This window comes from Delphinus delphis, chromosome 10 (assembly GCF_949987515.2).
Source record: "Delphinus delphis chromosome 10, mDelDel1.2, whole genome shotgun sequence".
Classification (NCBI taxonomy): domain Eukaryota; kingdom Metazoa; phylum Chordata; class Mammalia; order Artiodactyla; family Delphinidae; genus Delphinus; species Delphinus delphis.
Genome location: NC_082692.2, coordinates 38,159,777 through 38,186,946, shown reverse-complemented (window position 1 = coordinate 38,186,946; position 27,170 = coordinate 38,159,777). Strand labels below are relative to the sequence as shown.

General features: G+C 45.5%; 1 protein-coding gene and 1 long non-coding RNA gene across 2 annotated transcripts; one reads left to right on the top strand and one right to left on the bottom strand.

Moving 5' to 3' along the window:
* Nucleotides 1-1,470: 1,470 nt before the first annotated feature.
* ETV7 (ETS variant transcription factor 7) lies at nt 1,471-8,439 on the bottom strand. Its single transcript, XM_060021638.1, is given in 6 exon segments — nt 1,471-1,588; nt 1,701-1,801; nt 4,396-4,538; nt 6,317-6,522; nt 7,868-8,081; nt 8,283-8,439. Coding segments are annotated over 6 exon segments (936 nt in total). The 5' UTR covers nt 8,437-8,439.
* A 748-nt stretch (nt 8,440-9,187) lies between these two features.
* Nucleotides 9,188-21,471, top strand: LOC132431556 (uncharacterized). The gene is made up of 3 exons (XR_009520771.1): nt 9,188-9,336; nt 14,063-14,196; nt 21,356-21,471. It is a non-coding gene; the product is annotated as an uncharacterized lncRNA (long non-coding RNA).
* The last annotated feature ends 5,699 nt before the right edge of the window (nt 21,472-27,170 follow it).

The window sequence follows — 27,170 nt, the reverse complement described above, 5'->3', positions numbered from 1 at the left end:
TGGCCTCTTCTAGTGTGGAATTGTCCAGGGCCCAAGACGGGACTAAGCCAGGATTTTCCCTGCTTATGAGCAGTCACAGCTTTGAGTCCCAAATCAGCTTCTCGGCTACAGTGACCCAAGGCCAGATCAGGTCCAGCCAGATGGGGGTGGCCGGTGGGGGTGTTTCCTGACCTGCTGGAGGCAAGAGGCAAAGGTGGTTTCCTCCTTCCAGAAAAGAAGATGCGAATCCAGGAAGTTCTGTTTTCAATGAACTGAAAACACTCCCTTCCCTTTCTCCGCCAGCTTCCCCGGGGTTGCAAGGGCAGAGGCTCTGACCCCATCAGGAGGTACCTGGGGGGCTGGGGAGCATCGAGGAGAAGCTGAACCAATAGCAGAGGCATTTTCATGCTTTAGAGCAGCTTTGCGTTTGCAGAGTTTTCTTAACTCCTTATACGGACGGCAGTCACGTACTTCACAACTACGGTCTTATTCAAGTTTTCTGGGAATCCTGTGATGTCAGGTTAGGAATAGCATCCCCATTTTGCAGATGAGAAACATGAGGCTCCAAAGAGATAGAATAACTTGCCCAAGGTCAATTGGCAGATACGGGTATAGGAGCATAGGAAGCCAGGATGTGGGCGGCGTGGGCGATCTTTACTGGGTCATGATCAGAGTCGCCAAGGACTGAAAACTGAGGACAAGGGAGTTGGGCCAGGTGAAATAAACTGTTTATGAAGATGCTGAGGGCAGAGAGGTAGGGCTATGGCCTCTGCTTGAGAAGTGCCCATCACATTTCGAGGCACTAAAAGAAAACAGGTCACAGCACTGGGTTCGAGGGAAGCATCCCAGCTCTGCAAGCCTCTGCCTCCATTTCCCCATCTTTAAACCTCTGGTGGTTGGTATGTGAATTGAATGAGATAAAATATAGGTAGAACCCTTGGCACAAGGCCTGGCACATGGTAAGCACTTAACTGTCAGACATCATCATTGTTATCATTACTAAGGTTGACAAAGCAGTAATTCTTTTTTCCATTTCATGCACCAGCCCCCTGAGGGTGGTTTTCATGAGCTTGCCCATTTTGCAGATGAGGAAAACTGAGGCTCAGTGAGGGACTTCTGCTTCCTTCTTCCGTAAATTGAAGGAATTGGGCTGGATGTTCTCTCAGCGACTGGCTTCCTCTCCTGAGCTGGGCAGGTACTAAGGGGCAGGGTAGGGAGAAAGTTCACTCCCTGTGCTCCCACTTAGCAACCAGGGCTGCCCTATCCAAAGAGTGCCCCCACAGTGTCCTGGAGGTGAGGCCTGCCGGTTCTCAGCTGTTCCAGGTCCCCAGGCGGCAGCTTTGAGGTCTGAGACACCAGCTCTGATCCGAGAGTGCAAAACCCAGCTGGGGTTCCCTGCTGCCCTGGGAGGAGGGAGGAACAGCTAGCTGCCTTCGTGGGAGACTCAGTCTCTGACCTGTTGGTGCCCGGTGTCTGGAGTCCACATGTCCTTCACAGAGAGACTTCCAGCATCTCCTCCTTAAAGTCCACTCTGTCCTGCTCCTGGCTCTCCAGAAGCTCCCTGCTGTTGCCCTTGTCCTGATTGATCTTCCTGGGTGTCTTCAGAAATCTGGAATTCAGGCCCCAGCTGCAAATCAGCCCGTGCCCCAGCTGCAGAGGTCTTCCAGGCCACCCCACCCCAGCTCCACTCCACCTGGCATCTTGGCCCCTAGGCCACTCACCTGAACAGGAGTTTCTGCCTGGGTTCCTTCTTAATGATGTTCAGATTATGGTAGGGGCACAAGGCATGTGACATCTTCTCATAGGTCACGTTCACCTGCTTCTGGAAGGAAAAGCAGCCCCACATCACCCCCTACTCCCCACCCTGCTCCTTCCAGGCCTGGGAGGGAGCAGGTTGGACTGGATGGTTTCTTAAGCCCCTCAGCCCAGGGGTCTGTTAGGGAATATGAAAGTTCTCATGCATTGGGAAGGAGAAAGGCAGGGGAAGGCCGGGGTCGGGGGGGGGGGGTGGGAAGAAACAATGGGATGGTTCTGTCACCTACTTGACTGAGACCCATGGGCCAGGAGTGAATTGCATGTTGCTTTTAAATGGCAAATGTCACGAGTAGTAACAAATAAATATATAGTTAGTAGGAGAGACAGCATGGTGGGGTAGCATGAGGGCCTTGCCACCTAACTGTGTGGCTTTGACCAAGTCAGGTTTTCCTCTCTCTGGGGAGTGGACTGTGCAGAGTAGGGACAAAGAGGCTGGGCTTTGGTGTCAATTTAAGCTCCAGCTCCACCATTTGGCAGCTGTGTGACCTTGGATAAGTTTCTTTACCTCTCTGCATCTGTTGCCCCAGCTATAAAATGAAAATAAAAACATCAATCTCACAGATTTGTTGTGAGCATTAAATTAGTTAATCCATGAGAGCACTTAGCACAGTGCTTAACATGTGGTCTGTGCTCAGTAAATGGAACTGCTGCCCTTGGGGCCTCAGTTGCCCTCCCTCCAGATAAGCACACCCAAACTTTAGTCATTTGCATCCTTCCAGCCACCAGCACTACCCAGAGGCCACAAAACAGGGTGGCGCCCAGAGCTACATGGTCTGGATTCAGGTCTCTGCTCTGCCACCTACTGGCTGCAAACACTGGGACAAGTTGATACACCGCTCTGTGCCTCAGTTTCCGCATCTGATAATATCCACCCCATGAGGTTGTTGTGAGGACTAAATGAGTTAATACAGGCAAAGCCCTCTGAGCAATGCTTGGCAATCAAATGCTGTGCCATTTTAGGAGATGCTATATATTGCAGATGATCATTATTGGTTTTTTGTTTGTTTTAATTTATTTAACTTATTTATTTATTTTTGGCCGTGTTGGGTCTTTGTTGCTGCGCATGGGCTTTCTCTAATGGCGGCGAGCGGGGGCTACTCTTCGCTGTGGTGCGCGGGGCTTCTCATTGTTGTGGCTTCTCTTGTTGCAGAGCACGGGCTCTAGGCACAAGGGCTTCAGTAGTTGCAGCATGCGGACTTAGTAGTTGCGGCTTGCGGGCTCTAGAGCACAGGCTCAGTAGTTGTGGCGCATTGGCTTAGTTGCTCCACAGCAGGTGGGATCTTTCCGGACCAGGGCTCGAACCCATGTCCCCTGCATTGGCAGGCAGATTCTCAACCACTGCGCCACCAGGGAAGCCTGATCATTATTGTTAATAGTTTTCTTTAAAGACTCTTTTTAACCTAAATGAATTTATTTATAGACTAGCACACTGGTTTTATATCACCACTGTCAATCATGAGATTGACAAAGTAGTTAAATTTTGTCATCCTAATGCTTACTAAAATAAATAATTATTAGAATTTGGAGTAAACCGCCTAAAATCCCCTGGCAGACACCCATTTAGGTATGGGCGCTCCTCACGTTAGGAATGCTGGCCTCGGTCATCCCCAGGCCTTTCCAGCCCTGACAGCTGATGATTCTGCAGGGCCTGAGACCTGGGTTTCTGTCCCAGCTTCCTCCAGGGTACCAGCTTCCTCACCTGGCTTAACAGCAAATGATGCACAATTCATGTAAGCGTGCTTTGAAAGCCTCAAATGCTAAGGAAAGGTGGAATTAAGCGATTAGAAGGCAAGATTCCTGAGTTCCAGGGACAGTCCCCATCCTCAAGAAGTAACTGCCTGTCCCTGGGAATCTCCCAAAATGAAATGATCCCAACAACAGCCACTATGGAGAATATATGGAGGTTCCTTAAAAAACTAAAAATAGAACTACCGTATGACCCAGCAATCCCACTACTGGGCATATACCCAGAGAAAACCATAATTCAAAAAGACACATGCACCCCAATGTTCATTGCAGCACTATTTACAATAGCCAGGTCATGGAAGCAACCTAAATACCCATCAACAGACGAATGGATAAAGAAGATGTGGTACATGTATACAATGGAATATTACTCAGCCATAAAAGGGAACGAAATTGGGTCATTTATAGAGACGTGGATGAACCGAGAGATTGTCATACAGAGTGAAGTAAGTCAGAAAGGGAAAAACAAATATCGTATATTAACGCATATATGTGGAACCTAGAAAAATGGTACAGATGAACCAGTTTGCCAGGCTTCTGAGACATAGATGTAGAGAACAAACGTATGGACACCAAGGGGGGAAAGTGAGGGTGGGGAGTGGGGGGATGAATTGGGAGATTGGGATTGACATATATACACTAATATGTATAAAATAGATAACAAATAAGAACCTGCTGTATAAAAACTAAATAAATAAAATTCAAAAAATTTAAGAAAAAAATGATCCCAACACTTCTGGGGCTGCTGGTGAAGCTCCCATCAGTTGAGGCCTGTCCCCTAGTGCTGAGGGGTCCACTGTGGCCCCTGCCCTGTCATGTGTGTTGAGACCATCCTGCCCGCTGACTGAGGTTCACCTTGTGGTTTCCCCAGAATCTGGCAAGCCCATTTGGATCCACAACTCAGAAGACCTTGGCATTATTGTCTTCCCACTTGATGTAGGGCTCGTACCAGGTGTCAGAGAGCAGCTGGTACTTGTAATCCCACAGCAGCTGGCAGTCTGCAGTTGAGCACAGAGGGTGCAGACGGGGCGCCTTCATGGAGCTGTGAGGACGAGCATGAGAAAGGTGCTCTGGGGCTCTCGAAGCCGGGGCCCAGGCATGCAGCGGGGTGGTGAAGACGACGGTACTAACAGAAACAGCCACACGTGGGGCCTCATTACTCATTTCATTCAATCATCCTGACTCTAACAGGTGGAGACCTTTAACCCCCAGCAAGGGATGAGGAAATGGGCTCAGAGAGGTATGGACATAACCCAGTCACCAGGCTCCTAAGGAGCAGGCGGAATGGGTAGCCTAACCCAGCTCTTCAGACACCAAAGCCAACACCCTTCACCCGGGGGCAGGTGGCGGGGGCACTGGCCAGTGGCTGGCGGCTGGAACCCTGTCTCCAGGTCCCTCTCTGCCCCTGGCCCAGTCACTCAACCTCCCGGATCTCTATTAAATCAGGATTGTAACATCCATCCTATCCAGCCAGCACCCTAGCAGGAGGTTCTGGAAAATCGAATGTGCTATCACGAAGGGCAAGTGGCAGAGGGAGCCTGGGCGCAAGCTCTTAAGTCCCACCTGGGCCACCTGGCTCGGGCGTGGGGGGCAGGTTACTGGACTTCTTCTGAGCCACAGTTTCGTCGTGTTGGGTGATGTGAGGATTAAGTAACATAATCGACCAAAAGACCCTTAGCACAGTGCCTGGTACAGAGTAAGTGCTCTAAGAATGTTAAGCATTATATTAAAATCAAGTAACTGTGTTTCAGTGACTCCCAGTCACTTTTAACCCAGGAGCTAAGTTTCTGCCCCCTCTGTGGTGTCTTAGGATAAATGTAGTGGCCCCGCCATGACTAGAAAACACACTTTGGGAAGGCAGTCAGCTTATCTGTCAGTCCATCTGGTTACCTGTCTGTTAGTCAGTCCTTTAACAATGAATGCGGAGAAGTATATCACCTGATTAGAGCTCAGGCCCTAGAGTCAGACTGCCTGGATTCACACTTCAATTCTGCCACTTACTGCTGTGTGACCATGGGAAGGTCACTTAACCTCTCTGTGCCTCATTTTCCTTATCTGTAAAATGGGGCTACTAATAATACCAACCTCAGAGGGCTGTTGTGGGGTTAAATAAAAGCCTTAGAACCATGCCTGGCACATAGTAAACACTCAACTATTTAAAAATAAATAAAGTTTTGGGGCTTCCCTGGTGATGCAGTGGTTAAGAATCCGCCTGCCAATGCAGGGGACACTGGTTCGATCCCTGGTCTGGGAAGATCCCACATGCCGCAGAGCAACTAAGCCCGCGAGTCACAACTACTGAAGCCCACATGCCTAGAGCCCGTGCTCCATAACAAGAGAAGCCACCGCAAAGAGAAGCCCACGCACTGCAACAAAGAGTAGCTCCCGCTCGCCACAACTAGAGAAAGCCCACACGCAGCAACAAAGACCCAAAGCAGCCAAAAATAAATTAATTTTTAAAAATTAATTATAAAAATAAAGTTTTAAAGGGGGAGGGGGCATACTCTAGGCCAGTCTGACTGTCTGAACTATGACTGGTAAATCGTCCCTGGCCTGGACATAGGGTGGGCTTGGCGATCCCGGGCAGCACTTTCTGCTTGCTGTGACCAGACTGTGACCAGCACACAGGAGAATTACCCCACACACCACTGCCAAGCACAGACCCTCTCATTCCCCAGATCAAAATAACCCTCCTCCTTGTCACCCACCCACCTCTGGGACTTAGCCTCAGCACACCTCCCTCCTGTGTGCCAGGGGAGCACAGCCTCCTACTCACCAGTGATCCTGCCATCGATGGGGGCCTGTGGCATCGTGGGGAAGGAGGAGACTCCTTCAGCCCTGCAGCTGAGCTCCACACAGTGAGATAAACTGAGGGACTCCTGCCTGCTGAGGGGCCAGCTGGCCAGGCCAGGGGCATCCACATGGCTCAAAGAGCTGGCAAGCCCCAGGGCTGGTGGCTGCTGCAGGAGGCCCCGATCCCCTCTGCAAGCAGAGGAGCACCATCGATTCTTTGGGCCCAGAGCCTCCCCCAACCCAGACCCCCTCAGTGACATGCGCGGGAGCCCGTGGGGCTGCACTCCTAGTGCTCTCCCCACACCCAGCCCCTGGTTAGAAGGTCAGGGAAGCACTGGAGGGTGTGGGTGAGGGCCAGACAGCCCAGGTGCTAACCCTAGCTCCCAGACAAGTAACTTAGTTTCTCAAACCTGCTCCCTCATCTGTAAAATTGTTCACAATGCCAAGAGGTGACAGAGCCAGGTCCAGAACCCAGGTGCCGTCTTCATCCACCCAATAACTATTGATGGAGAACCTTCAGTGAGACAGGCATTGTTCTAAGAATGTTGGGGACACATCACTAAACTGAAAAGAGCTTCTGCCCTCATGGAGCTTTATATTCTAGTGGGGTAGGGAGGGGGAGGAAGACAGATGATTAAAATAAAAAAGGAAATAGAAGTAGTATACAATATGGGGGGAAAGGATAAAGCACTACTGTACAAGGCAAATAGGGAATTCTGGGAAATGCCTCACAGACATGATAACATTTGAACAGACACCTAAGGAGGTAGATGAGTGAGCTATGTGGGCATGTAAAGAAGAGATTGCAAGGCAGAGGGAACAGTAAGTGCAAAGGCCCTGAGGCAGGGGTTTCTCTGGCTTGTTCAATGAGCAGGGAGGCTGGTGTGGCTGGAGAAGCATGAGCAAGAGGGAGAGGAGTGGGAGAGGACAGCAGAGGGCAGGGAGGTCGTTGTATGGACTGGGGCTTTGACGAGTGAGATGAGAGCCACTGGAAGATTTTGAGCAAAGAAGTAACATGACCTGACTTATGAATCTCTGGCTACTCTGTTGAGAATAGATCATAGGAGATCAAGGGCAGAAGCAAGGAGACCAGTGAGAAGGTTCTCCAGAGGAGGCAGGGGCTGGACCCTGGGCAGCACTACAGGTGTGTGAAGTGGTTGGATTCTGGGTAGATCTTGAAGGTAGAGCCAGCAGGAGTTGTTGACAGTTGGGATGAGGATGAGAGAGAAAGAAAGTAATCAAAAATGACATCCAGCGTTTTGGCCCGAGCAACTGGAAGGTTGCAGCAGTGAGTAAGGACTGGGAGTGACATGAATAGCCCTGTGTGCAGGTCCCTGGAGACCCTGAGGAGAGCAATTTCCATGGAGAGATCAGGAGGAGAAGAGAGGGATGCCACATAAACAACCCTCTGCTGGAGAGGAGAGCAGAGAAAGGGGGAGATGAGAGGCAAGTCCCCTCGGCTAGAGGACAGTCACAGAGGGCAGGGGTGAGAGTTGGGGAGGCAGGGCAGGGGGAGATGGGGAGCCTGGCCCACAATGCTGCCTCTTTCATCATTTTGCCTGGAAGAAGCTCTGCCCTCTGATGAGGCCAATCTGGGGGAGGGTCTAAGAGAGCCTCCTCACCTTCCAGGCAGCAGGGGAAGGGCTGAGTGGGCACCCTCTGCCTGAAAGCTCTTCCGAAAAAGGGCCCACATGCCACAGCTTGCCGCTGGGTCTTGATGTAGTGGAGCAACTCATACAGAACGTCAGCTGAAGCGGGGGGGCGCGGGAGGGCAGGCTGCTGACCAGGTGTCAGCTGGCATGTCCGTCACAAGATTCGTGCTGATGGAGATGCTACGCAGAGGCCTTAGGATGGAAATGGGGAAGGGAGAGGGAGGGAGCAAGACAGCTCCCCACCCCCACCCCCGCTCCCCCCGGTTTGCATCAGAGAAGCCAGTGAGTGCCCCCGACCTGAACCCAGGGAGCGGAGTGGGAAGTCGTCCTTGGTGAGGATGCAAAGGGCTCGGCCGTTCATCTCAAAGTCCTGCTCCCTGGTGTGCTGCAGAGAATACTCCTGCCCAGCCACGCGCAGCCAGTGCAGCTCGTCCTTGTTGCTGGAGAGCATGGGCTGGATGGGGTTGACGGAACCCCAAGGAGGTGCCCAGAGAGGAGGGCTTGGCTACGGGGTGCCTGACTCTCTGGCTCAAATCGCCTCACCTCACAGATGAGACAGAGTTCAGCCTTCAGCATCCGACAAGGCACTGCCAGCCTGGTCGGGTGGCCCAATGGCCACACAGCCTCACAGGCTGTCTGCAGTCTGACTGCCCTTTGTTTCTCCAGAGGCAGAACTACCTGGCTTGACTCCTGGGCTTGCAGTTTGCAAGCCGCAGGCCTGCGTGGGTGTTGGCATCTGGAAAACGGGGCTGGTGGTCGAGAACAGTGGAGCGTGTAAAAGCGGCAGTATTTGGGTGAGCAGGCTGTGTTCATCCCTGCCCTTCCTCTTGAGTTCTCCCCAAACTTCCTTCTTCCCTTTCCATCTGAGCCTCTTCCTCCTGTCCCCACACCCCTCCTCCAAGAGAAGGGTCTCACTTATCCGAGTGTTGAACAATCACTGATCTCAGCCTTTCTGCCAGAAGCTATGTTAGGCGCTGGGGTCAACGGGGAAGTTACAACGTTTCAAGTTGCAGGCTGGAGGGGCAAACAGTGACCTGGAGCCCTTTCAGAGACGAAGAGCCGGTTTACATGATTTGAAGGCTGGGCACCTGCTCTAAAGCTAGGGCGCCTGAAATAGGGCCGGGCACGTGACAGTGGGCCAAGCGGCCCCGCCCCCGCCGTCCAGAATGGAGCCCGGGTCTCGCGGAGCTTGAATTCCCGGCTCGGCGTCTCTTCCCTCCACCCTGGCAGAGTGCCCAGCGCCCGAGGGGAGGGCGGCACGAAGCCCGGCCGCGCCCATGGCCGAACTGCCGCCGCGGGCTGGACTGGCCCCGCCAGCTAAGCCCCGTCCGCCCTCCGGGCCGCGCGCCAGGTAAGTTGGGCCCGGCCCCGGCGCCGCGTCCCCGGGCCTCCTCTCCCGGCGAGACCAACTTTTGAGGCACAGGGGTTCGCTTCGAGCCGCCCCTGCTCGTTAGGAAGAGCTGCGCGCAGCATCTTCGTCCAGGGGAACTTCGGCCCCTCATCTCGCCCCTGCCCACCGCCCGGCTTGCTCGGGCGGTCTGGGGTGAGCAAGGGGCCCGACTTGTGCGTCCTGAGGGGACTCGGGGAGGGGGAGGCGCAGAGTCCGGGCTGGAGTCGCAGGGCTCCTCCTCCTGGCTGCTGGGAATCGAGGGGGCGGGGTGGGGGTGGTTCGTCTGCGCTGGGTCCCGGGGCTGGACCCCGCTGCGTTGGGACTCAGCCTCTCAGCCTCCTAACCTCCCCTCCCCGCCCCCCTTACAGTAGGTTCCAATAATATTTAATTGCGTCTCGGGCTTAAAACTCATCCATAGTCTCGCAGGTCCCTTGATTCAGCCAAGTCCCTCCGTGCTCCTTCCTCTATTAGATAAAGTACCAGGGAGGAGGGGGCGGGGGAGAGGACTGGAGGGACCCCTGAAGCTCTGGCCTCGGCCGAAAAGGTGCTTCTGATGTTTTCATTTCCCTTGCTGAGCTGCTGCTTCTGGGTTAAATTCATTTTATTGCCTGTTCATTTTTAAAGAAAGACTGACAGAGTTACTCTAATAGATCAAGGGTCTGAGCTCAGAGTAGGTCAAAGGCACTTACAGGTAGATAGGTGAATAAAAATAGAAGGAGGGTTGGCAAGTACAGCCAGGACACCTGTGTTCATAGCATACTAATAAAGGTCAGAATCTCCTCATTTATCTCTGGTGGGAAATGCTGATGGTGTCACAGGATCAAACTCAAACCGCATCCAAACCAGGTGATTTCCCCTGAGCATTCAGTGAAAGGAAGTATCTGTCCATGGTAGGAGTGGCTGGGCAGTTTTGAATGGTCGGATGAGAGGAGCTTGCCTAGAATGGAACTAAAGATCTGCTCACGTGTTCCCGTGTGAAGACGCACATGGACATCAAACCTATACCGTTCCTATGAATGCTCAGTCTCATGTTTATTCTTCCAGACACACTCCCGGCATCATTTATTGGGAGCAGGAGCCGTTGGGGTCCAGCGAGCTTCCCAGCATGAGACAGGCACTTTCCTAGAGCTTCCAAACAGTTCTTTAAAAATCGTTACTCTGAGGTTTGTGAGTTGTATTTTCATTGCACTTCAGAGACTTCCAGTTTATCTCCCGGTCTCTGGTAACAACATAGCATTTTGTTTGAACCCTTGGTTTGTCTTAAGGAGACCCTGGTTTTGGAGGTTTTGATTAAAAAGTGCCTTGTACTGGACTTCCCTGGTGGCGCAGTGGTTAAGAATCTGCCTGCTAATGTAGGGGACACGGGTTCGAGCCCTGGTCTGGGAAGATCCCACAGGCTGCAGAGCAACTAAGCCCTTGAGGCACAACTACTGAGCCTGCGCGTCTAGAGCCTGTGCTCTGCAACAAGAGAAGCCACGACAATGAGAAGCCCGCGCACCGCGTTGAAGAGTAGCCCGCACCACGTTGAAGAGTAGCCCCCGCTCGCCGCAACTAGAGAAAGCCCACACACAGAAACGAAAACCCAACACAGCCAAAATTAAATAAATTTATTTTAAAAAAAAAAAGTGCCTTGTACTACAGGGTTTTTTGATCTGCAGTTGGACTTCTGATTTTAAAATACCACATTCCAGTTAGTAGGAAGCAAAGATGTTATCTGTTCCTACAGAAGTTTTATGTAGTATTCCAGGAAATAGAGGCTTTGATTCTTCCCATCATCAGATGATTTGAGCCCATCTTCGTGACCAAACACTTTTACATTATACTGACTAGAAGGAATAATCACAGAGAAAAAAAATGGGTTGGTGGTGGGATCTTTATTCTCAACTGCATTTGAATCTTTTGGAACCCAACTGAATGTATTTGTATGGTTTGCACCATGCGGTTCTCTGTCTTCTCTTCATGAGTTCCCTCAAAGAGAACACTCTGGACCTCGATGGCCACCTTTATTCACATAAAGGATTTTTCCATTTGGAGTAAACATGTTGGGAGGTGAGGAGTTAATATTGTGTAGAATCAATGTCCCACATTTTCAGAGGGGTCTCAATCCAGAACAAAGAATGAGAAGAGGACTCTGATGGTACCAGCTCTACCGACTGGGAGAAAGTCTCTCTGCCAGTTGGGAAAATCACTTCATGAGTCTTTGTATTTTTAAATCAGAGATATAACCAGAGGATCTGTATTTTATGCATTTTGAAGAGAAAAGAGGCTGAATTTAGCTTCTATATTTACTTTTTCCATTTTTCTCATGTTAATATTTTTTTAAAAAACCAACAAAAACCCCTTTGGATCCCTGCAATAGCCCAAAGTCATACTGCCTTGGCAACAGTAGCTAGTCCACTGGAGTCTCCAGATATCAAGACAGAAAATTTTAAATGCACTTCCAGGGACTTCCCTGGCTGTCCAGTGGTTAAGGCTTTGTGCTTCCACTACAGGGGGCACGGGTTCCATCCCTAGTCAGGAAACTAAGATTCCCACATGCTGCATGGCTCGGCCAAAAAAACAAAAACATAAAATGCACTTCCAATAAAATGTCACATTTTTAAAGACATCAGAACTGACCTTCCAGGCTTCCCTGCTGGCACAGTGGTTAAGAATCCACCTGCCAAGGCAGGGGACATGGGTTCGAGCCCTGGCCTGGGAAGATCCCACATGCCGCAGAGCAACTAAGCCCGTGCGCCACAACTACTGAGCCTGCTCTCTACAGCCCGCGAGACACAGCTCCTGAGCCCGTGTGCCACAACTACTGAAGCCCGTGCACCTAGAGCCCATGCTCCACAGCAAGAGAAGCCACAGCAGTGAGAAGCCCATGCACCGCAACAAAGAGTAGGCCCCGCTCACCACAACTAGAGAAAGCCTGCACGCAGGAACGAAGACCCAATGCAGCCAAAAATAAATTTAATTAATTAATTAATTAATTATTTTTAAAAAAGATCCTTTGGCTTACAGGATCTTAGTTCTCCGACCAGGGATTGAACCCAGGCCCTCGGCGGTGAAAGTGCCTAGTCCTAACCCCTGGACCACCAGGGAATTCCCTAGTAACTAGTTTTTAAAGCTAATGAATTTGTTCTTTAACCCTACTTATCACTTATCAGCAGTGTGTGTAACGTGCTGCTTTCCCCCCACCCCCTCAGGCCGTGTCTCTCTCAGGGCTGATTGCAATTCCTACAAGATGCGTTCACTTTATTTTATTTTTTGAACTTTTAATTTTATATTGGGGTATAGCCACTTAACACTGTTGTGATAATTTCAGGTGCACAGCAAAGCAACTCAGCCATACATATACATGTGTCCATTCTCCCCCAAACTCCCCTCCCATCCAGGTTGCCACATAACATTGAGCAGAGTTCTGTGTGCTATACATTAGGTCCTTGTTGGTTATCCATCTTAAATATAGCAGTGTGTACATGTCGATCCCAAACTCCCTGACTATCCCTTCCCCCCGGTAACCATAAATTCGTTCTCTAAGTTTATGAGGCTGTTTCTGTTTTGTAAATGAGTTCCTTTGTATTATTTCTTTTTAGATTCCGCATAGAAGGGATATTGTGATATTTCTCTTTCTCTGTCTGACTTACTTCACTCAGTATGACAGTCTCTAGGTCCATCCATGTTGCTGCAAATGGCATTATTTCATTCTTTTTAATGACTGAGTAATATTCCATTATGTACATGTACCACATCTTCCTTTAACCATTCCTCTGTTGCATGGATGTTTAGGTAGCTTCCATGTCTTGGCTATTGTAAACAGTGCTGCAGTGAACATTGGGGTGCATGTATCCTTTCAGACCATGTTTTTCTCTGGATATATGCCCAGGAGCGGGATTGCAGGGTCATATGGTAGCTCTATTTTTAGTTTTTTAAGGCACCTCCATAGTGGCTGTACTACTTTACATTCCCACCAACAGTGCAAGAGGGTTCCCTTTTCTCCACACCCTCTCCAGCATTTATTGTTTGTGGATTTTTTGATGATAGCCATTTTGACTGGTGTGAGGTGATATCTCATTGTGGTTTTGATTTGCATTTCTCTAATAATTAGCGATGTTGAACATCTTTTCATGTGCCTCTTGGCCATCTATATATCTTCTTTGGAGAAATGTCTGTTTAGGTTTTCTGCCCATTTTTTGATTGGGTTGTTTGTTTTGATGTTATTAAGCCTCATGAGCTGTTTGTAAATTTTGGAGACTAATCCCTTATTGGTCACATCATTTACAAATATTTTCTCCCAATCTGTGTGTTGTCTTTTCATTTTGTTTATGGTTTCCTTTGCTGTGCAAAAGCTTTTGAGTTTAATTAGGTCCCATTTGTTTATTTTTGTTTTTATTTCCATTATTCTCGGAGATGGACCGAAAAAGATATTCCTGTGATTTATGTCAGAGAGTGTTCTGCCTATGTTTTTCTCTAGGAGTTTTATAGTGTCCAGTCTCACATTTAGGTCTTTAATCCATTTTGAGCGTATTTTTGTGTATGGTGTTAAAGAATGATCTAATTTCATTTTTTTACATGTAGCTGGCCAGTTTCCCCAGCACCGTTTGTTGAAAAGACTGTCTTTCCACCATTGTATAGTCTTGCCTCCTTTGTCGTACAGATGCGTTCACTTTAAATCCACCCATTCGCCTGTCTTCTCTTCCAGGTAGCTATAGAGTCCACGGCCTCAAATGGGGACCCCAGGAACAGCTGTCCCCTGCCCTACATCTACGCCTAGCAGCCCAGCGAGTACCTGAAGGCCTTGCTGGCCGTGGGGGAGATTTGCCAGGACTATGACAGGTATGAGACGCCCCATCTCTGTGGGTTTGCATGGCCCCTGACTGACCCTGGGCAGAAGAATGGAAATTAAGTCATTGCTGAGGCTCATGAGGGGACAGAATAAAGCCTGGCCCCAGACGTGTCATCTTCTCCACACCTAGAGAAACTGAGTTTACACCAAGCTCACACTGGGCACCAAAAAAATCCTCTTAGCTTTCTTCTCTTACTTGGCTGGCAGGACCACTGGATAGCAATTTTGGTTTCCCTTTTGTAAGGTTTCAGTGTGTGCTTTGCTACGCTAAGTTTGGTGCATGGACCAGCAGTGTAAGGTCACCTAGGAACTTAGAGCATCAAGCCCCACTTGAGAATCGGAATCAGCATCTCCAATGTAACACGATTCCCAGATGATTCGTGTGCACTGTGGAGTTGGAGAAGCACCAGTTTAGTGGGCACTGTTCTGTCTGATCCTTACATTAACCCTTCTGTCATGGGTGTTGTTTACCAGCAGAGGAAAACCATGCAGGGAGGTAAAGTGCCCTGTTGCACAGCCAGAAGCAGGATTTAAACCCAGATCCAGCTCATTCCACAGCGTAAGCTCGTAATCATGGATTTCACTGACCTTAAAAGCTATTGGTAACTTTAGCAGAGGGTGTGTGTCTGCCCACGTGCATGTGTGTGTGCCCATACCAGTGTGTGTGTGTTTGTATGTGTGCCTATAGAAAACACGATTTTGAGATCAGATGAGATCAGATCAGTATTATATTTATTTTTACTTGGTGGAAAACATTGACCTTTCCCACTAAGAGAATTCCCTGTAAGAAATGATTTACATAAGTCACATTAAACTGGATTTATTCTGCCTTTCCAGTATTTCCAGACTGAGGTGATGTTGTGCACACTTTTGATCCAGAAGGCTCTTTGAGGGAGAACTAGTGTAAATATAAATATGAGTAAATCTCAGTTGACTGCCTGGCATGATGGTAAAAGAGGGCTAGTTAGTAATGAGCAACAACTAACTGACCTGTTAAACCAGGACAATAAAGTGACTCTGTCCTCTAGTTTCAGAGAGATTTCATGGGATAGCCTGAATTTCTGTTCTTTCTAGTCTCGTAATTGGTGATAATCGTATTAAAAACTTGATACCCCAGCACCACAGGGAGTGACACAACCTAGTGACCAGAAGGTGCAGAGAAACCAACAGGACAGGTAATAGGAAAGTTTCCATCAGTGTCCTTCCCGCTGGTGAGTCTCTGGATTCGGCTTGGTCATTGCCAGTAATTCAGATGGGTTTGAAGCCAGTCGGGGATGAATGAACAGGTCCAATCAAATCAGACAGCTCTAAACACTAGGCTCGTAGTGTTTAGAATGGAATGTGCATGGAACCACACTTCCGCTCTTACACATTTGGAATAAAGGGCAATAATAACATTGTGTGTGTGTGTGTGTGTGTGTGTGGCCATGCCATGTGGCTTGTGGGATCTTAGTTCTCTGACCAGGGGTTGAACCCACGCCTGCAGCAGTGAAAGCGTGGAGTCCTAACCACTGGACTGCCAGGGAATTCCCAATAATAGCATTTTTAATTATCTTATTGAAGTAATAGTTATACTTGCGATATTGTCTGTAAAGACAATTGGAATCTCAGCTCTGATTTCTTCAGGCCCCAATTCGGGGAGGATTCTTAGAGAGGCTCATGTCATGGAGATTTCTGCCAAGGAGGGAAAAGATGGACAGATTGCGTCCCCACTGTCAGAAACTCCTCCAAATGTCCCCAAGACACCAACACAGTAATTCTCTCCTTCTGTCTATCACGCACACAGTTCATTGAGGGGACAGTCCTTTCCCTGATGTATATCCCTGGCAGCTTTGTCATAAATTAAATGACCTCATATGTGTGGTTTTCTCCTGGGCTCTCTATTCTATTCCTCTGGCCCATGTGCTTCTTTTTGTGCCATTTCTACACTGTTTGGTTACTGTAGCTTTGTAATATGGTTTCAAGTCAGTGAGTGAGTTTCCTCCAGCTGCTGTTCTTCTTTCTCAGGATCCCCTTGGCTGTTCGGGGTCCTTTGTGGTTCCATGCAAATGTCAGGATTGTTTGTTCAGCCTCTGTGAAAAATTCCATTGGAATTTTGATAGGAATTGCATTGAATGTGCACACTGTTTTGGGTAGAATGGACATTTTAGCACTACTAATTCTTTCCATTCATGAGCACAGGATATCTTTCCATTTATTTGTGTCTTCAGTTTCTTCATCAGATGTCTTAAGGTTTTCAGTGTGCAGCTCTTTCACGTCTTGGGTTAAATTTATTCCTAGGTAGTTGGTTCTTTTGATGTTATTGTAAATGGGATTGTTTTCTTGATTTCTCTCTCTCTGATGGTTCATTATTAGTGTAGAAAAACACAACTGATTTTTGTGTATTGATTTTGTATCCTGCAGCTTTACTGAATTCATTTATTGGTTCTAACAGTTTTTTGGTGATTTAATACAGAAAACTGGAATTAGAAATCCCACTGTTTCTACCACATCCAGGTCATACACAACACCCAAGACATAGTGGCTACTAATATAATCTTCCCACAGTGTCCCTTAAAAACGTGTGAAGTCCTACAAGGGTGAATTGCATCATCATTTTGGGTGAGCAGGATCTGGGTAGGGCTTGGTCTCTATAGCAAAGGTTGTTGTCTTCTCTACATTTCTTTCCTTTTATTGACATGACTGTTTTGAAAAGTCATTTATTTACCAGTAATTTCAAACGTATAGAAAATTTAAAATAGCAGTACAAAGTACTCACATTTGCCACTGTACACAAAACACTTCAGTGTCCCAAAATAGGGACACTCTTCCAGGGAACCAGCACGAAATCTCCACATGAGGAAATATTATGGTTTCCACATTATGATGCAATTCACAGGCCCACTTCAACTTTCACCAGCTGCCCCAACTCTAGGGAAATGTCTCTTTTCATTCTGATCCTGTTTTGTTCTTCTGAAATGATGAGTGATACTTTCCCTCATTATCACAACCTTGATGGATTGAAAGTGCATAGGATAAGTAAGATCTGGGTGACCTTTTCTGTATTGTAACATGTATCAGTACTTCATTCTTTTTTTTTTTTTTTGCGGTATGTGGGCCTCTCACTGTTGTGACTTCTCCCGTGGCGGAGCACAGGCTCCGGACGCGCAGGCTCAGCAGCCATGGCTCACGGGCCCAGCCGCTCTGCAGCATGTGGGATCTTCCCAGACCAGGGCACGAACCCGTGTCCCCTGCATCGGCAGGCGGACTCTCAACCACTGCGCCCTTCATTCATTTTTTATTGTGATTAAATGTACATAACATTTACCATTTAAACCATTTTAAGTACACAGTTCTATGGCATTAAGCACACTCATATTGTTGTACAAATATCCTCACCATCCACGTTCAGATCTTTTCCATTTTCACCAGTGAAACTCTGTAGCCATTAAACACTAATTCCCCTCAGCAACTGCATTCTATTTTCTGCCTTTGAACTTGACTTCTCTGGATACCTCATATAAGTGGAATCATATCATTTTTGTTCTTTTGTGACAGGGCTATTTCACTTATCATAATGGATCAAGGTTAATATATGTTGTAGCATGTGTCAGAATTTCCTTAGTTTTTAAAGATGAATTTTCAATGCTTTTTGTGTATACCACATTTAGTTTATCCATTCATCCATTGACACTTGGGTCGCTTCCACCTTTTGCTACTGTGATTAATATTGCTATGAAGATGAGCGTACCCGTATCTGTTCCAGTCCCTGCTTTCAATCTTTTGGGTCTACCCTGATGTGGAATTGATGGATTATATGTTAATTCTATGTGGAAGTTTTTGAGGAACTGCCATACTGTTTTCAACAGAGACTATATCATTTCACTTGATTCCTTTTAAGACAGAATAATGTGGATCAGCCTCCATGTCACTTATCCATTTACCCATTGGTGGACATTAGCATTGTTTCTACCTTTTGGCTGTTGTGAACAGTGCTGCTGTCAATAGATGTGTACACCTGTTTTCAATTCTTTGGGTTCTATATCTAGGGGTGGAGTTGTTGAACCATAGATAATTGTATATTCATAGAGTAAACAGAGGTTGCACCATTTTCCATTTCCACAATAAGGTTTAAAAGTTTCAGTGTCTCTGCATTGTTGCCAACATTTGTTATTTTAAATGTTTTTGATTATACCCATTTTAGCATGTGTGAAGGCATTATTACTGCATTGTGGTTTTAAGTTGCATTTCCATCCTATCTTTTCAGCTGCTTGTTGACCATCTGCATGTCTTGTTTGGGGAAGGGTCTATTTAAGTCCTTTGTCCACATTTAAAATTGGGTTATTTGTCTTTGTTGATGAGTTGTAAACGTTCTTGATACACCTGGATAAACACTTATCAGGTATAAATATAATGTGAAATTCTTCCATTCTGTGGGCTGTCATTTCACTTTCTAAATTGCATTTTTTTGATGCACAAAGCTTTTTAAGGAAATCTAATTTTTTTCTTTTGGTTGCTGGTTATGAAGGTTTATCCCTATGTTTTATTGGAGATTTTACAGAGTCGTCCCTCAGTATCCATGAGGGATTGGTTCCAGGACACCCCACAGATACCAAAATCCATGGATGCTCAAATCTCTTATATAAAATGATATAGTATTTGCACATAACCTAGGTACATCTTCCTGTATACTTCAGATCATTCCTAGATTGTGTATAAGAACTAATGCAATATAAATGCTATATAAATGTTGTAAAAACAATGTGAATGTTATGTAAATAGTTGCTGGAATGTGGTAAATTCAAGTTTTTCCTTTTGAAACTTTTTGGCATTTTTTTTTCTAATAGTTTTTGATCTGGCATTGGTTGAATCCATTGATGTGGAACCCGTGGATTCAAGGAGCTGAGTAAAATTTTACTTTTTACATTTAAGCCTTTTATGTATTTTGAGATGCTTTTTGTATGTGGTATGAGGTAAGGGTCCAATTTCATTCCTCTGCATGTGGTTAGCCAGTCACCTAGCACCATTTGTTGAAAACACCATTTCCCCCCATTTTAATGCTGTTGACTGTAGTCTGAAATCTGTTCATCATAGATGAATGGGTTTATTTCTAGGATCTCCATTCAGTTGCATTCATCCGTATGTATATCTTCATGCCAGTATCACAGCATTTTATTTAATGTTGCTGTGTGCTGTGTTGATTTTCTTTCTAAGAATTGTTTTAGCTCTTTAGGTTCTCTTGAAATTCCACATTTCAGGGTGTCATATTCTGCTCCCTTTCACATGGATGTACCCCAGTTTGCTTATGCATCATCTACTGAACACATCCTAATTCCTGTAAGGTTTAGACATTATGAGTAGAGGTTCTGTGCATAATAGCATCCTTGTTTTTGTGTGGATACAGTTTTCCAAAGCAGTTGTGTGAATACTGGAGGCATGATGGATGGATCTCAAGATGTGAGACCTCTTTGGCTTTGGAAAATACTGCCAACCTGTATCTCAAGAGGCCGTCTGTGCGTTCCATCAGCAATGAAGAAGAGTTGCTGTTGTTCCCCTTCCTCCAGTAATCGGTATTGTCATTTTGGGAGGAGGTTAGCAGCTCTAATAGGTGTGTGGTGCTGTCTTGTTGTTTTGTTTATTTATTTTTTAAATTTATTTATTTTTTTATTTTTGGCTGTGTTGGGTCTTTGTTGCTGCGTGGGCTTTCTCTCTAGTTGCGGCGAGCGGGGACTACTCTTTGTTGCGGTGCACAGGCTTCTCATTGCAGTGGCTTCTCTTGTGGAAGAGCACGGGCTCTAGGCACACGGGCTTCAGTAGTTGTGGCACGCGGGCTCAGTAGTTGTGGCTTGTGGGCTCTAGAGCGCAGGCTCAGTAGTTGTGGCTCACCAGCTTAGTTGCTCCACGGCATGTGGGATCTTCCCGGACCAGGGCTCAAACCCATGTCCCCTGCATTGGCAGGTCGATTCTTAACCACTGCACCACCAGGGAAGTCCCTGTCCTGTTGTTTTAATTTGTAATTCCCTAATGATATATGACATTGATCATATTTTTGTCCACTTATTTATTATCTGTATATCTTCTTTGGTCAGGTGTCTGTTCAGATCTTTACCCATCTGTAATGAAGGTGTTTGCTTTATAGTTGTACAAACTCTTATCAGATATGCATATTGCAAATATTTTTTCTCCCAATCTGTGGCTTGTCTTTTGGTTTTCTGAGAATTTAAAGTTTTAAATTTTTAAAGTCCATGTTCAAAATTTTATTTCTTTTGTGGATAAGCTTTTGAAGTTTTGTGTTAAAATTCACCAAGTCCAAGGTTATGTAGATTTCCTTCTATGTTTTCATCTACAATTTTTATAGTTTTGCATTTTAAATTTGTCTATGGACAATTTTGAGTGAATGTTGGTGTAAGTTGTAAAGTTTGTGCCTACGGTCTTTTGATTGAATATGGTTTCCAATTAACTATTCTATAACTATTTTTGGAGAAGTCATGGGATATGTGGCTCCATTTCAGTTTGAATTTCCAAATTTAGTGGTTTCTGCAGGCTTGCCAGCTGGGAGCATGGGCTTCACAGAACTGAGAGGCTGCGGCCTGCACTTCCCAGCTGGCCAGCAGGTGGCGCCAAGCCTGCCTCTCTGACCCTTGAGGTGCATACACATTCCCTCCCTCCTGTCACAGCCCAGGGTCTGAGTGTCCCCTCCCTCCTGTCACAGCCCATTGCCTTAAGACAATGTTGAAGGTGACCTGAAGGTCCAGAAATCCCCTTACCCTCTGTGTCTGGGAAACCTTCCCTCAAACACCCTTCCCCGCAAAGACTCTGCTGAGACTCAGTATCCCCCCTTTTCTGACCAGGCCACACAGACCCAGTCCCTCCCCCGACTCATCAGCCAGGAAATGACACGCTCCTTCCCAGGATCAGTCAGAAAAATAGCTGGTGACCCACGCATTACCCTCCTCCCTGGCCCAAACCGTAGCCACTGCCCTCCACCTTGTGCAGAAGCCCCACTCAGGGCATCTCCCCAGTCAGGGCCTCTGATCCATGTGCTGTCAGGCCACCTTTCATGTCAGCCCCACACCCAGACCTTTATACTTGTGTTTACACCTCTCCATGGAGAAACCTCCTTTACCCCAACTATCCAGATGTTTACAGACCTTGTCTCTTTTCCTCCAGCTTTTCAATCTCAGAATTACCTGACTGTCACCACTCACAGTCCCTGCAGAGCCCAGAGATTTCTCCTTGAAGGAAAGGTTCTGGAGAAATCACAGGGATAAATAAAGATGCCCAAGACGGTGAAGAGTGAGTGTTTTCTGGTTAGAATTTTAAAGTGCTCCAACTAATAGATCATTTGCATTCTAATAACATGTTGTTCCTGAATTTTAATGGGGGAAATTCTTTATCTCATAAATACGCCAAGTGGGAAGTCCATTTAAAAAAATGTTATCGAGGTAACTCTGAGGGTTTACAAAGAATGAGGACACAACGTCCTTTGTTCAGACACTGGCTGAGAGCTTCCCGCCAGGAGCCTCAGCCCCTTGGAGGGCGGGGCGGCCACGACCCTCCTCCCACAGGTGGGCCTCCTCAAGTGCATCCTGCACACAGGCCCAATGCCATCACAGAATCCTGAATTGGCCAATGGCAGGCAGCTGGCTAGAGATGCGGACAAGAGAAAACTGCCCAACAGCCTGGGACCACCATGTGGCATGGCCTCAGGACCCTGGTCCAGCCCAACAGCACCTCTGCATAGCCACACACCAGGCCAAGAGCTCTTCTGGTCTGGGATAAGGCAGGAAACTGTGAGTTGAAAGGAGGAGGGCATCCACCAGAGGGCAGACAGCAGAAACAAGAAGAACTTCAGTTCTGCAGCCTGGGGAAGGAAAACCACATTCACAGAAAGATAGACAAAATGAAAAGGCAGAGGACTTTGTACCAGATGAAGGAACAAGATAAAACCCCAGAAAAATAACTAAATGAAGTGGAGCTAGGCAACCTTCCAGAAAAAGAATTCAGAATAATAATAGTGAAGATGATCCATGACCTTGGAAAAAGAATGGAGGCACAGATCGAGAAGATGCAAGAAATGTTTAGCAAAGTCCTAGAAGAATTAAAGAACAAACACCTAGAAGAATTAAAGAACAAACAAACAGAGATGAACAATACAATAACTGAAATGAAAAATACACTAGAAGGAGTCAATAGCAGAATAACTGAGGCAGAAGAACTGATAAGTGACCTGGAAGACAGAATGGTGGAATTCACTGCCATGGAACAGAAAGAAAAAAGAATAAAAAGAAATGAAAGACAGCCTAAGAAACCTCTGGGACAACATTAAACACGCCAACATTCACATTATAGTGGTCCCAGAAGGAGAAGAGAGAGAGAAAGGACCGGAGAAAATATTTGAAGAGATTATGGTCGAAAAATTCCCTAACATGGGAAAGGAAATAGCCACCCAAATCCAGGAAGCTCAGAGAGTCCCAAGCAGGATAAACCCAAGGAGAAACACACTGAGACACATAGTAATCAAATTGACAAAAATGAAAGACAAAGAAAAATTATTGAAAGCAACAAGGGAAAAACGACAAATAACATACGAGGGAACTCCCATAACGTTAATAGCTGATTTCTCAGCAGAAACTCTGCAAGCCAGAAGGGAGTGGCATGACATATTTAAAGTGATGAAAGGGAAGAACCTACAACCAAGATTACTCTACCCAGCAAGGATCTCATTCAGATTCAGTGGAGAAATCAAAAGTTTTACAGACAAGCAAAAGCTAACAGAATTCAGCACCACCAAACCAGCTCTACACCAAATGCTAAAGGAACTTTTGTAAGTGGGAAACACAAGAGAAGAAAAGGACCTACAAAAACAAACCCATAACGATTAAGAAAATGGTAATAGGAACATACATATTAATAATTACCTTAAACATGAATGGATTAAATGTTCCAACCAAAAGACACAGGCTCGCTGAATGGATATGAAAACAAGACCCATATATATGCTGTGTACAAGAGACCCACTTCAGACCTAGGGACACATACAGACTGAAAGTGAGGGGATGGGAAAAGATATTCCATGCAAATGGAAATAAAAGAAAGCTGGAGTAGCAATACTCATAAAATAGACTTTAAAATAAAGAATGTTACAAAAGAGAATGAAGGACACTACATAATTATCAAGGGATCAATCCAAGAAGAAGATATAACAATTATAACTATATATGCACCCAACATAGGAGCACCTCAGTACATAAGGCAACTGCTAACAGCTATAAAAGAGGAAACCGACAGTAACACAATAATAGTAGGGGACTTTAACACCTCACTTACACCAATGGACAGATCATCCAGACAGAAAATTAATAAGGAAACACAAGCTTTAAATGACACATTAGACCAGATAGATTTCATTGATATTTATAGGACATTCCATCCAAAAACAGCAGATTACACTTCCTTCTCAAGTGCGCACGGAACGTTCTCCAGGATAGGTCACATCTTGGGTCACAAATCAAGCCTCAGTAAATTTAAGAAAATTGAAATCATATCAAGCATCTTTTCCGACCACAACGCTATGAGATTAGAAATCAATTACAGGGGGAAAAAATGTAAAAAACACAAACACATGGAGGCTAAACAATACGTTAGTAAATGCAAGAGATCACTGAAGAAATCAAAGAGGAAATAAAAAAATACCTAGAGACAAATTACAATGAAAACATGACGATCCAAAACCAGATGCAGCAAAAGCAGTTCTAAGAGGGAAGTTTATGGCAATACAAACCTAACTCAAGAAACAAGAAAAATCTCAAATAAACAATCTAACTTTACACCTAAAGGAGCTAGAGAAAGAAGAACAAACAAAACCCAAAGTTAACAGAAGGAAAGAAATCATAAAGATCAGAGCAGAAATAATGAAATAGAAACAAAGAAAACAATAGCGAAGATCAATAAAACTGAAAGCTGGTTCTTTGAGAAGATAAACAAAATTGATAAACCTTTAGCCAGACTCATCAAAAAAAAGAGGGAGAGGACTCAAATCAATAAAATTAGAAATGAAAAAGGAGAGGTTACAACAGTCACCACAGAATTACAAAGCATCATAAGAGACCACTACAGGCAACTCTATGGCAATAAAATGGACAACCTGGTAGAAATGGACAAATTCTTAGAAAGGTATAACCTTCCAAGACTGAATCAGGAAGAAAGAAAATATGAGCAGACCAATCACAAGTAATGAATTTGAAACTGTGATTAACAATCTTCCAACAAACAAAAGTCCAGGACCAGATGGCTTCACAGGTGAATTCTATTAAACATTTAGAGAGGAGTTAACACCCATCCTTCTCAAACTCTTCCAAAAAATTGCAGAGGAAGGAACACTCCCAAACTCATTCTATGAGGCCACCATCACCCTGATACCAAAACCAGACAAAGATACTACAAAAAAAGAAAATTACAGACCAATATCACTGATGAATATAGATGCAAAAATCCTCAACAGAATACTAGCAAACAGAATCCAACAACACATTAAAAGGATCATACACCATGATCAAGTGGGGTTTATCCCAGTGATGCAAGAATTCTTCAATATACGCAAATCAATCAATGTGATACACCATATTAACAAATTGAAGAAGAAAAAACATATGATCATCTCAATAGATGCAGAAAAAGCTTTTGACAAAATTCAACACCCATTTATGATAAAAACTCTCCAGAAAGTGGCCATAGAGGGAACCTACCTCAACGTAATAAAGGCCATATGCAACAAACCCACAGCAAACATCATTCTCAATGGTGAAAAACTGAAAGCATTTCCTCTAAGATCAGGAACAAGACAAGGATGTCCACTCTCGCCACTATTATTCAACATAGTTTTGGAAGTCCTAGACACAGCAATCAGAGAAGAAAAAGAAATAAAAGGAATACAAATTGGAAAAGAAGAAGTAAAACTGTCACTGTTTGCAGATGACATGATACTATACATAGAGAATCCTAAAGATGCTACCAGAAAACTACTAGAGCTAATCAATGAATTTGGTAAAGTTGCAGGATACAAAATTAATGCACAGAAATCTCTTGCATTCCTGTATACTAACAACAAAAGATCAGAAAGAGAAATTAAGGAAACAATCCCATTCACCATTGCAACAAAAAGAATAAAATACCTAGGAATAAACCTATCTAGGGAGACAAAAGACCTGTATGCAGAAAACTGTAAGACACTGATGAAAGAAATTAAAGATGATACCAACAGATGGAGAGATATACCATTTTCTTCGATTGGAAGAATCAATATTGTGAAAATGACTGTACTGCCCAAAGCAATCTACAGATTCAATGCAAGCCCTATCAAATTACCAGTGGCATTTTTTAACATATTATTATTTTTATTGATATTAGTATAGTATTTTTTATAAATTTATTTTTATTTATTATTTTTGGCTGTGTTGGGTCTTTGTTGCTGCACACAGCCTTTCTCTAGTTGCAGCGAGCAGGGGCTACTCTTCGTTGCGGTGTGTGAGCTTCTCTTGTTGCTGAGCACAGGCTCTAGAGCGCATGGGCTTCAGCAGATGTGGCACGTCGGCTAAGTAGTTGTGGCTCGTGGGCTCTAGAGCGCAGGCTCAGTAGTTGTGTGCACAGGCTTAGTTGCTCCACGGCATGTGGGATCTTCCCAGAGCAGGGCTCGAACCCATGTCTCCTGCATTGGCCAGCAGATTCTTAACCACTGAGCCACCAGGGAGGCCCACCAGTGGCATTTTTTACAGAACTAGAACAAAAAATCTTAAAATTTGTATGGAGACACAAAAGACCCTGAATAGCCAAAGCAGTCTTGAGGGAAAAAAACGGAGCTGGAGGAATCAGACTCCCTGACTTCAGACTATACTACAAAACTACAGAAATCAAAACAATATGGTACTGGCACAAAAACAGAAATATAGATCAATGGAACAGCATAGAAATCCCAGAGATTAAACCCATGCACCTATGGTCAACTAATCTATGACAAAGAAGGCAAGGATATACAATGGAGAAAAGATAGTGTCTTCAATAAGTGGTGCTGGGAAAACTTGACAGCTACATGTAAAAGAATGAAATTAGAACACTCCCTAACACCATACACAAAAATAAACTCAAGATGGATCAGAGGGCTTCCCTGGTGGTGCAGTGGTTGAGAGTCCGCCTGCCGATGCAGGGGACACGGGTTCGTGCCCCGGTCTGGGAGGATCCCAAATGCCGCGGAGCGGCTGGGCCCGTGAGCCATGGCCGCTGAGCCTGCGCGTCCAGAGCCTGTGCTCTGCAACGGGAAAGGCCACAGCAGTGAGAGGCCAGCATATCGCAAAAAAAAAAAAAAAAAAGGATTAGAGACCTAAATGTAAAACTAGACACTATAAAACTCTTAGAGGAAAACATAGGAAGAACTCTTTGACATAAATCACAGCAAGATCTTTTTTGATCCACCTCCTAGAGTAATGGAAATAAAACCAAAAATAAACAAATGGGGCCTAATGAAATTTAAAAGCTTTTGCAAAGCAAAGGAAACTACAAACAAGACGAAAAGAGAACCCTCAGAATGGGAGGAAATATTTGCAAACAAATCAACGGACAAAGGATTAATCTCCAAAATATATAAACAGCTCATATAGCTCAATATTAAAAAAACAACCCAATCAAAAAATGGGCAGAAGACCTAAATAGACAATTCTCCAAAGAAGACATACAGATGGCCAAGAAGCACATGAAAAGCTGCTCAACATCACTAATTATTAGAGAAATGCAAATCAAAACTGTAATGAGGTGTCACCTCACACCAGTTAGAATGGGCATCGTCAGAAAATCTGCAGACAGCAAATGCTGGAGAGGGTGTGGAGAAAAGGGTACCCTCTTGCTCTGTTGGTGGGAATGTAAATTGGTACAGCCACTATGGAGAACAGTATGGAGGGTCCTTAAAAAACTAAAAATAGAATTACCATATGAC